Below are 15,196 nucleotides of genomic sequence, written 5' to 3'. Positions count from 1 at the left end.
AAAAATCCAGAGGAAAAGTAAAAATCGAGTGCTGTTGCTCAGCCACAGCCATCTATATTGCATCTTGTTTGTAGGAAATACAAACTCTAGTAAAATGTACAAAGTGAAAACATGATTTTATACTTACATTTGAAAGTATCTGAAATTCAACAAGTGCCCCAAGTCATATGTCTAGTTCAAACAAAGAAATTGCTGAAGTATTTTGGGTTAAAGATCTGTGTAACCTGGGTTTCAGTAAAACTCCAATTAATTGCTCGAAATTGCCACTATTTAGAATAAAGAATTTTTTAAATTTATTCATTCACATAATGTGGACAGTGCGTGCAAAGCCAGCATTCACTGAAAATATGGTAGCAAACCATCTTCTTGAATTGCTGCAGTCCATGTGGCAAAAGTACACCCTTCCATACTGCTTGATAGAAAGTTCCAGGATTTTGACCCAATGGCGAAGAAGAAAAAGATAATATTCCCAATTTAGGATGATGAGTCACTTCCAGCAGAATACCCTGCCTCTGTCCTGCTCTTGGCTCCTGTAGTCACAGGATTTATGCAGCTGGTCCAGTTAAATGTATGGTCAATGGTGATGATTAAATAATGATAGTGTCATTGAATGTAAAAGAGATGGTTAGACTTTGTTGGAGATAAGCATTGCCTGGCACTTAATTAGCAAGAAACATTCACGCCACGCATCAGCCCAAGTCTGCATGTTGTCCAAATCTTGCTGCATGCAGGAACAAGCTGCATCATAAATAAGGAGTTGCGAATGGACCTGAACACTGCAATCAGCAGCAAACATCCCTACTTCTGGTCCTATGGTGGAGGGAAGGTTATTGTTGAAACAGCTGAAGATGGATGGGCCTAGGAAACTGCCCTGAGGAACTCTAGAAGCAATGTCGTGGGGCTGAGATGATTGGGATCCAACAACTACAACTACCTTTCTTAGTTCTCATGTAAGGTCACAGACCAAAATGGCCTCCTACCCCAATGAAATCAAGAAATTAAACACAACTTGTTGTTTCTCACTTCAAATGTTGGCTGATGCTGAGTTTTTCCAACATTTTCTGCCTTTACTTCATCTTGCTTTATACAAGGAATGACTCCGGCCAATGGAGGTGTCCCCTTCGATCACCACTGACCTTAAATTTCATTAGGACTCCTTGGTGTCAACATGGTTAAATGTTGCCTTGATATTACTCTCAACTCACCTTTGGCACTCAGGTCTTTTGTCAAATTTTAGGCCAGTGCAATTATAAAGTCTGGAATCAAGTAGTCCTGGCAGAACCCAAAGTGAACACTGGTGAGCAGGTTATTGATAAGTGCCACTTGATAGCACCATTGATGACATCACCACCACATTGCTGACGATTGAGAGTAATCTGATGGGGCTGTAATTGGCCAGATTGGATTTGTTCTGCTTTAAGACATACCTGGGCAAGTTTCCACTGTCAGGTAGATGCCAGCGTTGTAGCTGCACTGATCAGTTTGGCTAGAGATGTGACTAACTCTAGAGCACAGATCTTCAGCATTCTCCCTAGTATTATAATAAGCAAATGCATTTATCTCAAAAAGATTAATGATAACTCTAGTACAAGAAAGATTTACACGCAAATTGCTTGAGATTCAGCAATTATGGTAACTTGTAATTGAGAACAAAAAAGTTCAAACAATTCAAAATAAATAAATTAAAATAACTAAAAATTAACTTGGTGCAATACTAGGATTTTCCCCGAGAGGAGCGTCATAGCTTGTATCTTAAAACAGAAGACTCAGATACTTGAACAATATACCACTACAGCTAATCAGTGTAACAGTTCTCCTGATAAACAAATAAAAACCTTATTGCTCACCTTGTATAAGCCAAACCCTGGGTCAATGAGATCAGGCTGAGTGGACGTTCCTGCCTGTCCATCCAATTCCATAGCAGCTTCACCATTGTTAGAGCTCTTGTCCGATTCACTTTGTGCAGAACCACATCCAGAGTCTGTGTCAGACAGCTCTGCATCTTTTTCTTTTCTAGTGGTGCCTTTTGATACAACTTGATCAACCTGACGAATAAGCAGCTGGATGATGTCATTAAGTCCCACGTTATAGTCAAAAAGTGAATGGGCGTCTTCCATCTAAAAAGGGAAAATAAAAAAAGTTAGACAGCTATTACCAAACTATCTGAATTGAGACTCTACATTTATCTTTTCACATCTACGAGCTACACCCCATAGTAATTTTGAACATTTGATTTCACTAAAGTACAACCACATAAAAAGTAACAGAAGCTGGGAAGGAAGAGAAAATATAGCTTTTTAACTGCTAAAACAGGCATTACAGCCAACGGTAGAAATTGCATTACATGGAAATAACTTCCATTACCAAACAACTTTGTCTTTTTAAAATAAAAATCCAGAAATTTAAAAAAAGCAGCCCATTCACAAGCTGAGTGTTTATCTACATAACCAACTCTTCTAATATTAACATGCAAGATGGGACGAAAATAATGCAACCACCCATCTTCTGAACAGTATGGGTAACATTTGGGGGTTCTGTCAGGCACTAGATTTTACTGTCACTTTGGAAACTCAGGGCTGGGAGTGATAATAGGATATAAGATCCCAGGTTAGGGAGAAAAAGATTTACTATAGCTCTGACATAACCTGGCCCCATGGAACTATGCACCTTCAGCAGAGCTAGTGGGGAAAAAAACAACAACAGCAAATAAGCCTCCTATCCCAATGAAATCAAGAAATTAAGTGCAAATTGCCAGACTAGCAAGTTCAATAGCTGATCAGCAGAATAGTAAAAGAGCCACTGCAACACTCACTTTACTTTGAACAGCGCTCTGTGCAGAATACTAGTTGTGGTTGCCTTCAGGGGAATTGTTTTAAACTTACTGATGAGGTTTTGAGATGAGAGTAATGAATTCAGCATCTGTCCAGCATGTACCTGATCATTACAGCCAATAGAGAATGAATATTTTTTTCAATGCAATGTAGTCTCAAGATCACTACAATCATCCACTATACCAGGAATTAAGAATCATTTTAATACAGCACCATCCTGTGGCAAGAATCTAACCTCTGAGCATTATGGTTTTTCTTCACTCTGGAATATGAAATATTGAACAAATAAGAAGTACAAGTACAACTATTTATCCCTTATTGATATGTATGCCCTTTCCAAACCCAAGAAATTATTCAGAGAATGGGCAGCTAACCGATTCTGAAATCTTCACCAATCCCAGTGAGCTACCAATAGGAGCTGCAAGCAGAGAACAGATCTATCAATGTACCATACTTCTATTCTCTTGAGGGAGACAAAATGTACTGCACTGTATTAAGCGCTCTGCTGAATCAACACCCAAGAATTGACTACACCATAGTTCAAGCAATTCTATATATGGCTCTTGAAGTATGACTGGAAGTAATGCTGCTGAGCCACTACAAGTTTTCTTTTTTACATCTTATCGCAGTTAGGTTGCTTCAATGCACCCAACTAAGTGGTCAGCTGTAGGATACAGCGTGGAATGGAAATCTGAGAAACAAGACAGATAAGGAACAGTGTTAAAAATGTTAAAACAATAGCAGATATCGGTAGACCAATTGTTTGAAAGAGTGGGAAAAGCCAAAAATGAGTAAGCAGCCTCTCATCTTTCACATAAAAGACCATTATTTCAAGTAGGCTATGACTAATGTTCCAAAACTTCGTCTTTCTCATGAAGGTTTCCAATCTCCAAATTTGAAGATCTCTCCTTAGAATTCTTTCCAAAAGTTGCTGCCACTCGGACAGCTTAAACAATAGCCCGCCCACCTCAGATTTCTACTTCCGCGATTCCTTTCCCCTGGATCTCAAAGTACACAAGCTTCATCTTCCAAGCACATTTTCAGATGTTTAGCAGTGCTAAGCAGAACACCACTGTTCCAAAGGGGTACCTTTGCCCCAACAGCCCTCTATTTAAAGTCTACGATCCACAGCCTTTTCTCTGCTCCTTTCTTTTAACTTAACTGGGACTTCTGCCTGTCCCTGTGACACTTGCAGGCCGACACCCCGAAAGTGACCAGCTCCAAACTGTTGTTCACTGACCCTTAAACTGATCTGAAGACTTATCACAACACTCCAAGAGAGTCCCACCATTATTACTAGGCAGGAACAAATCTAAGAAGCATTGGAACCTCCTGTACCTTAAATGTTACAATTTCCACAGGCTGCTAATTTAGCACCCAGGGTCACAGAATGAACGGATTCCATAACACTAAAATGAAAGAAAATTAAAATTGAAACCTTGAAACTGGGTACAATGAAATGCTAGCTTCAATACCCAAAGTTGGCACCTACTGAATCAGCAAGTCACCATTTACCAGTTTGTTGAAATGGATATTCAGGATTGAAAACGTCACAAAACATCGATGCAAGTAAATTGTTTACACAATATGTGTACTAACAAAAGATGGAGAGCAAGAATCATCTCAAGTCAAGTCAACATGAGGTTAATCAATGTTGAGGCTAATCATTGGTATGCATTAGAAATACCCACTTATGTCAATATAGCATTCTTCACAAAATAATTTTTGAAGTCAAATTTGGAGCAGTCTATTTTGAACCTGATCTCAATATACTTATGTGGGTTAAAAATATAGCAATGATTTGAGCTGTAAAAAGTTCACAAGAATTAGATTTTACATTGTTGGAAATCAAAACAACCAAAATGCTGAAGCATGAATAAAATAGACACAAACAGCCCATTTAACTGCAGCACAGGACGAGCGAGCAATAAATATGGCAACCCTCAGCCAGGCTGGAGATTGAAAGATTCGCCCCTCTGCTTCCCAAAAAGCTGTAAGAATTTCCATCAGCATTACATTGAAACAACCACATTTTGGTTTAAAAAAATATAACCTGCAAAAAAAAAGGGAAATCTCTTATTAAAGCCAAGCTGATGGAAAGATGATCAGCTCCATCAGCTATAAAGATCCCCATTAATTGCAGATGTGTAATGGCAGCCTAGCTTTCAGTGGCTGCTGCTTCACAGCACAAATCTAAGCCCAATTTGGTGCCATCTGAGAACCTCATTCAGAGGCTACAAAAATGCTGACACGAGAAATGAAAATGTCAACATCGCATAGTAGAGTTGCTTTTCCACGCTAGTAACAGGAATAGCCTTACTTTGTAGCTGACTGCGCTACACTTGAAAAAAATACTTGCAAATAGAAAGCGCAACATCAGGATGTGCCAAAGAGCTTTAAAAACCATTAAGTAGGTTAACTGTCATCTTCTTGGGCTGTCCCTCAGGGTCAAGGATGACTTGCTTCCACACTAAAAATGAGTTCAGGCGACTGAAGAGTCCAACAGTCTCTGTCACAGGTAGGGGGAATGGGTGGGTGGAGTGCCCAGGTTGCCACACGTTCCTTTCGCTGTCGACGCTTGGCTTCAGCTAGCCCATGGTGAGGAGACTCAAGGCATTCAACTCCTTCCCAGATGCTTTCCCTGCACTTCGGGCGATCTTGAGCCAGGGATTCCCAGATGTCAGTGGGGATGTTGCACTTTTTCATGGAGGCTTTGAGGGTGTCCTAGAAGCGTTTCCTTTGCCCTCCTGGGGCTTGTTTGCTGTGTCAAAGCTCTGAGTAGAGCGCTTGTTTCGGGAGTCTTATGTCAGGCATGCGGACGATGTGGCCCACCCAGCGGAGCTGATCGAGCATGGTCAATGCTTCGATGTTGGCCTGAGCAAGAACACCGACGTTGGTGCGCCTATCCTGTCAATGGATTTGCAGGATCTTGCAGAGGCAGCGCTGGTGGTACTTTTCCAAAGTTTTGAGTTGCCTGCTGTACATAGTCCACGCCTCTGAGCCATATAGGAGGGCGGGTATCACTTCTGCTCTGTAGACCATGAGATTGGTGCTGGGTTTGAGGTCCTGGTCTTCAAACACTTTCTTCCTCCTCGGCCACAGTTTAACTGTAGTCACCGTTGTAATGTAGGAAACGTAGCAATCAATTAATTTACATAAAGTCCCAAAAGGACGTAATCCATTTCTCAACTCCAATATTACTCACCTGAGGAGCAATCAAAAATGTGGATTGGCAGGTTAATAAAGAAACAGAATAAATGATCTGTGGTGAAATGTAGGCTACAATACTAGATTACTGTAATAAGAAGAAATTTCAGCAGTCGGTGTCTGGAAATTTTTTCTTATAGTCACGCATCCCTTGAAAGATGAAATTGAATGACACCATGACCATGCTAACTTTAGATCCCAAGAAAAATGCATGAGCCAGGAAACTAATGTTTATTAAATGCCAGTTGGTTGTAAGAAGTACTGGCTTCTACCAGCATATTGTAAATGAATGCTGTGCATAATGCTTAAATTATCAATGTAAATGCAGTGATAAAAATGAAAGACATGAACACACCAGTGGGGACTTGAAAAGTCATGTATGAACCTACAAGTTCAGTAGCCCTGAAAATTGAACGTCCTTGTGTGAGATTAATTACCCATGGTAAAATTGTAGCAATTTTGCAAATGTTTCTCAGCTGTAAAAATACGCTGGTTTTCATTTTTGTACAATATTAACAAAAGGATTTTCACCAATTTCCCCCCACAATGTTCCACACACAAAAAAAAGCAGCAAATCATATATTTCCTGACAGCATTATTGCATTATAAATCCCACACAAGACACCCATACATCACCACACAGAAACAATTACAACTTAAAAATGTTACCAGCAGATGGAAAATACTTGAATGACTGTGCACAAAGAAATGTACCAGTCTGAAGGGAGGGTGGTTGAGAAGACATAGAAAGAACCCACATAATTTTTTAACAACTTTCGCTAATATTACGAGACACTGGATCACTGAATGATAAACATTGTAAAGGCTAAATGCATTTGCCCAGAGACAAGTCATCGCTCCTCAGATGTGCCAGTTTGAAATACTTCATTGTCACCAGGTCAAAATTCTGCAACTCCTTATCCAACAGTATTGTGGGAGCACCTTCACCAGACTGCAGTTCAAGAAAAAGATCCACCTGCACCTTTGCTAAGCAATAGGGATGGGCAATAAATGCTGATTCTGCTATCAATGCCCATATCCTAAGAATTATTTTTTTTAAAAATCAACTCAGATATTTTGTGAAGCCCCGCACATATGTTCAAAATGCCAATTATAGCCATGTATAAATAAGCTCAGTTTACTAACTGAAGAGGGGAATTCAGCACCTTGTCTTTCATCCAAGAATTTGAGGCTGCAAAATTTTTTCAAAGATCTACACTGTTTTATTCCACTTATGCCAATCTACCTCCTCAGAGGTATTAATGTCTTGTTGGGAAATAGTTCGATAGATGTCCGCTGAGTAAATGGTCATTTACTTATGTTAGCATAGATAGCAAGTTTTATTTGATTTTAAAAAATGAAAAACTTGCATTTATATAACACCTTTCATGACTACAGGACACCCCAACTTAACAGCTAGTGAAGTCACTCTTGTAATGTAGGAAATGCGACACCCAATTTCAGCACAGCAAGCTCCCATTAATGGCAACAGGATAATGACCAGAAAATCCGTTACAAGAAATATCTTTCCTGCTGTTCTGCAAAATAATGCCATAGGATCTTTTATGTCTACCTGAGGGGGGCAAACACCTGGTTTAACACCTCATCTGAAAGATGGCACTTTCAACAATGTTCCCTCAATACCGCAGTGTTTGCTACTTAGATAAAAGCAAAATACTGCAGTTGTTGGAAATCTGAAATAAAACAGAAAATGCTGGAAAAACTCAGGTCTGGCAGCATCTATGGAGAGAAACAGGGTTAACGTTTCGAGTCCATATGACACTCTCTTTAGCTCTGAAGGAGAGTCACATGGACTCGAAACGTTAACTCTGTTGCTCTCTCCACAGATGCTGCCAGACCTGCTGAGTTTTTCCACCATTTCCCATGTTTACCAGTGTTAGCCTTGACTTTTGTGCTCAAATGGGACTTGAATCCACAACATTGACTCAGAGACAAGTATTAACAACTGAGCCACCACTGCTGACAATTACAAGAGACTTTATGTACTAAGGGTGCTTCCAGAAGGGGCTTGGAAGTGATCATAAGCTGGTGTTTTAAATGACTTTTTCCTCCTTAACTTAAACTAATTACAATGCCAAAAGCTTAAATTAACACAACCTACCGGAGAATGAACCTTCCATTTTTCTGATACGTACACCAATTACTCAGCAGATAAACTTGAAGATGGCAGTTGCATTTTTTATTCAACTCAGCCGTGTTACATTGCAACAAACAGGGATTGGGGTAAGTTAGAAGAGGCAAACTTTACCTTTACCCCAGCAAGAATCAAAGGTGCAGGTTGCAGGTGAATTTGACAAATTTAGAAATGCATTTGCAATATTCTGTTTATCCAACTGTCAGCGAGAATCAGCTGTCCATGAAGGTGAACTTCATATATTGGAAACGTGGCTCTCTAGGCGGCGCTCAAACGCAAAGATCCTTACTGCAGTTAAAAGCCCAGAGCATCAAAATAAGGCTCACTAATTTATCCAATTGCAAGGTATATTAAAAAATTGTATACTTTTTTTCAGTGCATCAACTGCTGTGGGAATGCTGTCACAGCAAACATTTTGATTCAAAACAAAGAGCGCAATCCAATATATGATCCTTTATTTAAAAATGAAATTGCCTATGAGAGTGGCGCCAACTGAAACTTTAATACTTCCCAGTCCCTGCGTGCTTGAATGAAAATTGTTGAACAAGGTCTTAAAGTTATAAAATAAAAAATAATACACAAAAAATGCAATCGTTCAGGGGAGGGCACACTCCCCAGCTGAGGTGAAATCCATTCCCAATGGCCAATACAAATTACATGATTGAGGATAATCTTTAAGCGGTCCTGGGCATTTAGCGCCTTTTTGTTCACCCAATAACTCCCGCGCAACCAAACGCTAATGGAGGGGGGGGGTGCAAGGCCGATGACTGACAGGCCAGGGATCCAATCAGAAACAGCGGAGCCGGACAATGGCCCAATTGCCATGACCCTCCGGCCAATGATGGTGCGACAGCTAGCGGGCTAGGTTGCGGTGTAAACAGCCCGCCTCCGGGAGCAGTTGGAAGAGTTTCTCACTCTGAAGTTTTAAACCATTTAAAAGTTGATTTAACACCAAATTATAATGGCGGGGAGGGGATGGTCAAACCAGCAGAAAAAGAAGGCTTTAAAGATCTTTCGATCCACTCAGTGATGAATGCCAACCGCTTTGCTGAGAGTTCCCCCCTCACCCCCCGAGGGATCGGGAGAAGTTTGGTTCAGTCTGTTATTACCCCATAAAGGGGGTAAGTCCCCTTTCTCCAGCTCCCAGCGGCGGGTATTAACCCCTGCAGCGCCAGTTCGCATTCCTCGCTGCAGCAATCTTCTAACTCCCCCCGACTTAAGGTTCATGCGGCCAGCCTTTGTTCCCCGGTGCTCCCATTCAAGGAAAAGGCATTCGGTGCCCTCCTGCTACCTTCCTCAGCCGGCCATCCTCCCTCTCTCGCCCGCCCGCCAATTTCCCCTTTTATAATACCTGCTTTCCCCGATAGAACAGCCGTTGCCGATCCGCCTCCACCCCGAACGCTTCCCGAATCTTTTCCCTCAGTTCCTGCACCAGAGTCAATTTGGAGAGTCCATCAATGTGCCGGGTCTCTCTGCCATCCATGGTCCGCACCTGGATCCACATCTTCAGTCACACCAACGCTCTCCTGGGTACAATGGTGAATAATGATATTCAAAACAGACACGTTGATCTATCTCCCCAGGTCTCCTTCTCACTGAGGGGGAGGTGGTGGGGTGAGGGGGGGAATGTTTCCCGCGAATTCAGTTTTTTTTTTAACCCAACGGATCTCCTCTGCGCGCGGTGTCCGATTCAAATCCGCGCTCTCCCGCCTTGCGCGAGCCGCCCCTTCGCTCTCCCGCCTATTGCAGCGCGCGCACTCTCGCCGTGCTCCAATTGGACGGGGACCCAAAGCGTAAAAAAAAACCCACGCCTACGCTTCTCGCTTAATTGACGTCGCCGCGTTCAGGCGATGACCTCACCGCGTTAGGCAGAAATGGCTTTTGCCCCGCCCTTTGAGGGGCAGTAAGTGGGTCTATGCGGCGCCAACCAAATCGCGCGAAATTATGACAAAAAAAAACTTGGCCAGCTGACGAAAACGCTTTGTTTTTTAAACTGACCAAGCGTGGTTGAAAAAATGACTAATGAAGGGCAAGACGTTTAAAAACAGTCCCTCGCGTGAAAAATATCAGACAAGTGAGTTTTTTTCACCATAAGAAACCGGCATTCATCATGAACCAAAGCAGAAAATGTTGAAAAAACTCAGCAGGTCATGCTTTGGCGCCAAAATTTCAGATTGTTTTGCTGGTTTGGCGGGAAATGGCTCATCCCAGTGAATCAGAGACTAAGCCACTCCTTTAACTGAAACCACATTCCTCTTATTGCGGAAAGTTGTAGGTGTCATTCAAAAAAACAGCACAACACAAACATACTGAGCGTCAACTCTGGCTTACACCTCCGGCTAGTCCTGCTGCATTTATTATTGACTCCCAACAACATTGAAAGAAATTATTCTCTTCAAAGTATGTGGTGTTCTTTTCTCATCTCGTTCTTCTGCTAGTTGCTTTGGATCTGTTTTTGTGCTCGAGAGTGAAAATTTACAATCGTGCGCATCTTCCTTTGAAATAGATTGATGATGAAATTTGTGCATTATTTGAAGTTACTTTGTTACTGCAATAAAAAAAATGCTATTTTGGTACAAAAGACTCTTATTCTGGTAAGGTAAGTTACAGACGACAAATCTTACATGAGGAACATGAACCCAGCAATAGTCAACGCCTTCAGAAAAAGGAAGAAAATTGAAGCACGGAAAAAATGCCACTTCAAAGCAGCAGCTTAACGTGGTCCTTAAAATGATAGAGCTGTAGGACTGAGAAGCTGGTTTTTGGAAATAATTAATTGTAGGAAAACCTTTGATAGGGTGAAATCACACTTTACAATATTATATAGGATCAAGAGTGGGCTGTTAACACCTCAAAATAGGAGACATAGCAAATTCATACAAATATGAGATAACTACCTGGATGTGGTAAGTGAAATCTGGACCTAAGCCTAAGATGTGATGCAGAGCCAGGGTAGGGTTGGCTGCTCCTTACCATGATTCACTTGAAAACTGAGACCTCAGCCTCCTGAGATTCACTGAGGAATAGAGTTGGAATATTCTGTTGTGTTTAATGGTTATCCTGGATAATATTTGCCAATGTAATAATACAGTAGTCACACTGAACTTCAAAAGTAATCAATTGTGCAGCACTTTGAGATGTTTCTATGCAATGTATTATTTATTACCAGTAGATCACCTCTCACATTGCAGACAGCACACTCAAGAACAAAGTTATATCTCAACGTTAAGGGCAGTGACTATTTACTGCGATGGGCTTCGTCCCAATTTTATAAATTAAATAGCAGTGTTTTTAAATGAAATGGGCTTGATCAAAAAAAATTTGGGGGTGAGATTTTTAACACATTCACTTATAAAGTAAAATCAGACCCATTGAAATAAAAACGTCTACCATTTGATGGTAAAAGGGTTGCTCATTTAATCCATGTGCTTCCATAAAGTTATTTGTTAAATTAAAGATGGATTCATATAAAACTTAAGTCAATAAAACGATTAGACAATTCATCTAAAAGGAATACAATAAAACTTATTTCAGGAAAATAAATACAATGTGGTTCTGCTGAAATGTATTAAAATAAAAGCAGGAGCACCTTTAATGACAGCAAGTATGTGTATTTTTGGTTTATTCATTAAATTTGTAAATAATTATGATTTATTTGCATTAGATTGTCTTATGTTACTCATTTAGAATATAATATTACACATATTACTTATTAATCTCAATATTTAAATTATAAATGGCAGAGCTTATCTCAACAGGAAGCAAAAGTGGAATATATTGGCCTTGGAGGGATGCATGCCATGAAATACTGCAGACAGCAACAGAAAGGTAGGCAGGAGCATTGCTACTGGCAAAAGATCAAGGGAGAGGCAGAGAGGCTCCTAGCAAGGCCCACCAGGAAAGGGAGAAAGAGATAGGCTGTCACAGTAGGAGAGGGAAAGGTGTCAGCCATGGCTCAATAGCGCTCTCGCCTCTGAGTTAAAAGATTGTGGGTCCAATCAAGTCACACCAAGGGAGCACTACACTGTCAGAGGTGCCATCTTCCGGATGAGATGTTAAGCCCAGGCCTTGTTAGGTCCTATGGCACTATTTCAAAGAAGGGATGGGGAGCCTGGTATCAAAGCCAATATTTATCACTTCAACCAGCATCACTAAAAGTAGATTTCCTGACCATCATCTCATTGTGAGACTTTGCTGTGGAAAATTGGCTCTCAGTTTTTCTGGATTGCAACAGGGACTACACTTCAAGTAAAGAAGGTACTTGACTGTAAATATTTTTTTGATGAATGTATTTCTGATATTGGGCCTCAGTTGATGGATTGATTGGGATGTAGGAGGTGTGATGTTTGTTAGAGGTGTACCCAAGGACATCTAGCCACATAGTTGAAAGCTGTTGGAATAATAGAAATGAGATGTTGGCACATATGGATAATTTTCTAAGTTTTCTTTTCCTGATTTGTTTAAAGGTTTATTTCTATGTGCATGTACAGGGGTAGATGAGGAACTGTCACGGCAGCTGAACCTTGGAAATGCTTTTGCTGTAAAGGCATTGGTAGATTTTTAAAATTAATTTATAACCAAGAGACAAAGAACAGAAGAAATTCCTTTACACAGAGGATTGTGGGTTCAAGTCCCCTTGTGGAGACTTAAGCCCATATTCAGGCTGATACTCCAGCGCAGTACTGAGGGAGCGTAGCAATGTCTGAGATGAGATGTTAAACTGAAGCCCCCTTTTCTCTCTCGGGGAGAGAGAAAAGATTCCATGGCATTATTTCAAAGGAGAGCTGAGGAACAATACCCAGTGTCCTAAACAATATTTATTGCTTAATCAACATCACAAAAAAAGATTATCTGGTCATTATCACATTGCTATTTGTGGCATCTTGCTGTACGCAAATTGACTGCTGCATTTCCTACATCACAACAGTGACTACACTTCAAAAAAAGTACTGCATTGGCAGCAAAGCACAATGGAACATTCTGAGACTGTGGAAGCGCTGTACGAACGCAAGCCCTCATTTCCTTTTAAACATGAAAGATGCTGAGCTTAGTCTGAAGAATGCAGAGGGCCGTTTGAGCATTCATAATGCTTTACCATAGGGAGTGTTTGAAGCAAAGAAAATTGTTTTTTTAAGGGAAACTTGGATAAGTATTAGAAATAGAGGAAGGTACCAGTCTTATGGAGGGCTGTGGGATTTGTTTTTTATTGCTGTAGCAAAGAGCCAGCACAGACATGATTGGCCAAATATTTTTCCTTCTGTGTGGTAAACCTAAATGGCTCAATTGAATATGTTTTGGGAGCAACTACAATTAGATATAAAGGTTTTGGATAATATCATTGGTGAATAATGAAGGTAGCAAATAACCAATTTGAAAAGAGAGAACTATGAGGTTGGCATGCATACTTTGTGTAAAAGAGGAAATTTCACCAAAGATTCCACAGTCATAATATAGATTACAAGCTCATATAGGACAGACACAAAAAATATTATAAAGGTTATATGGGACAGAGCATACACATTGCAGATGGATGACAAGGTAGCAGTTTGACAAGCAATGACATTGGACAAAAAAATTAAATGCTAGAAGTTGTGTGACAATTACACATTGCAAATGGGTATTCAATATTACCATAGAATTATATCACACAATACTAGACATTTAAATTGAACATTGTAAGTACAGATTCGTTAAAAACAGGCACCTGATATGTATGGTCAACTGTATATAGAAATTGTTTCAGTAACAATGACACTTTAACACTGGCTATAGCTTTGTACATTATTCAACTTGATAGATAGGAATTGGATAATAGCACAGGAAGTATAATATATCACTTGGAAACCAGACAAAATGCCTTTCAGGACCTCTATTATCGACCTAATGAAGATTGCTAATTTTTCATAAAGTAATCCTTTGCAGCACACTTCCTTGGGAAATATTACAGACTAATGATTGGCCTCATATCCTGTCACTAAATTGGCAGAAGAGTACAATCGTTTCTGGAATATGGAAAATCTTTTTCAGCGCTGGCTTCCCAAATGGCACACTGGGTTAATATCTGAGTTGAAACCTGGTTCAACACCCTCCCTCTCCCCTGGTCTGTGCTGAATTTTCTGAGAGCAGCTAGAAAATGTTTGGAACACAATGATTGCTCACAGTGTCCTTTAGCTGGGAAGGGAAAAAAACGTCAGGGCTTCAACTCCTGAAAGCTTTTCAGTGACCCCCCGTGCATGTAAGCTCAGCTGTAATAGGTCACAGATTTGACTAGCGTGCCAATGTTGTTTGTGATTAACAGACACTTGTGCAAGGTGCTTATGATAGTGATGGTGCTCATAGAACCATATTTCAGCATGAGGCAGGGAGGAGAAAATAGTGGAGGGAAAATGTTGGTCTGTTCGAAGCATACCTTGTAGCCAGCATACAAGAAACTGACAACTGGCCAGTCAAGCAGCTGGCACCTATGAAACTATATTCCAGCACTTGTAGTACTTAATAGTCCTAATAATTATCTTGTTTTGTAAAATATTTCTACTGTACACTTAACATGTACACACTGCACTAGCAATAAGTTTGCCCATTTAAGACAGAGATGAGAAGGAATTTCTTCTCAGAGGGTAATGAATCTGTGGAATTCTTTATTGCAGAGGGCTGTAGAGGCTGGGTCATTGCATATTCAAGGCTGAGATAAATTTTTAATCAGTAAGGGAATCAAGGGTTATGGGGAAAAGGCAGGAAAGTGGAGCTGAGGATTAATCAATGGGCCAAATGACCTACTTCTGCTCCTACATCTCATGGTCTGAATGTTTTGGCACAGTTGTGGCATGAGTTTACAAATATGATTCCCTCGCAAGCTGAAAATGGAATCTCAGTTCTGCCATGGGTAGATATCAGACAGAGTTTGAAGCTTTGGGAAAGCATAGAGAGATAAATTAGAAGGTAATTATACTTCTAATGGCCAGTTTGGAGTGGCACTGGTGGGCGCTGCAAGGCAGGTCAGCCC

The 15,196-nt window shown here is 40.5% G+C and overlaps 1 protein-coding gene across 1 annotated transcript in view; it reads right to left on the bottom strand.

The window, feature by feature from the left end:
• uhrf1 (ubiquitin-like with PHD and ring finger domains 1) overlaps positions 1–9,929 on the bottom strand; it is a 47,884-nt gene extending 37,955 nt beyond the window's left edge. The window contains exons 1-2 of the mRNA XM_078555674.1: positions 9,545–9,929; positions 1,848–2,117 (exon numbers count right to left, since the gene is read on the bottom strand). Coding sequence (XP_078411800.1) covers positions 1,848–2,117; positions 9,545–9,697 — 423 coding nt within the window. The 5' untranslated portion in view covers positions 9,698–9,929. The remainder of the gene's footprint in view (positions 1–1,847; positions 2,118–9,544) is intronic.
• Positions 9,930–15,196: the final 5,267 nt, after the last annotated feature.

Source organism: Cetorhinus maximus, chromosome 13, assembly GCF_964194155.1.
Source record: "Cetorhinus maximus chromosome 13, sCetMax3.hap1.1, whole genome shotgun sequence".
Taxonomy (NCBI): domain Eukaryota; kingdom Metazoa; phylum Chordata; class Chondrichthyes; order Lamniformes; family Cetorhinidae; genus Cetorhinus; species Cetorhinus maximus.
Note: the sequence above shows the minus strand (reverse complement) of the source record. Positions and strands in the feature narration are given on the sequence as shown.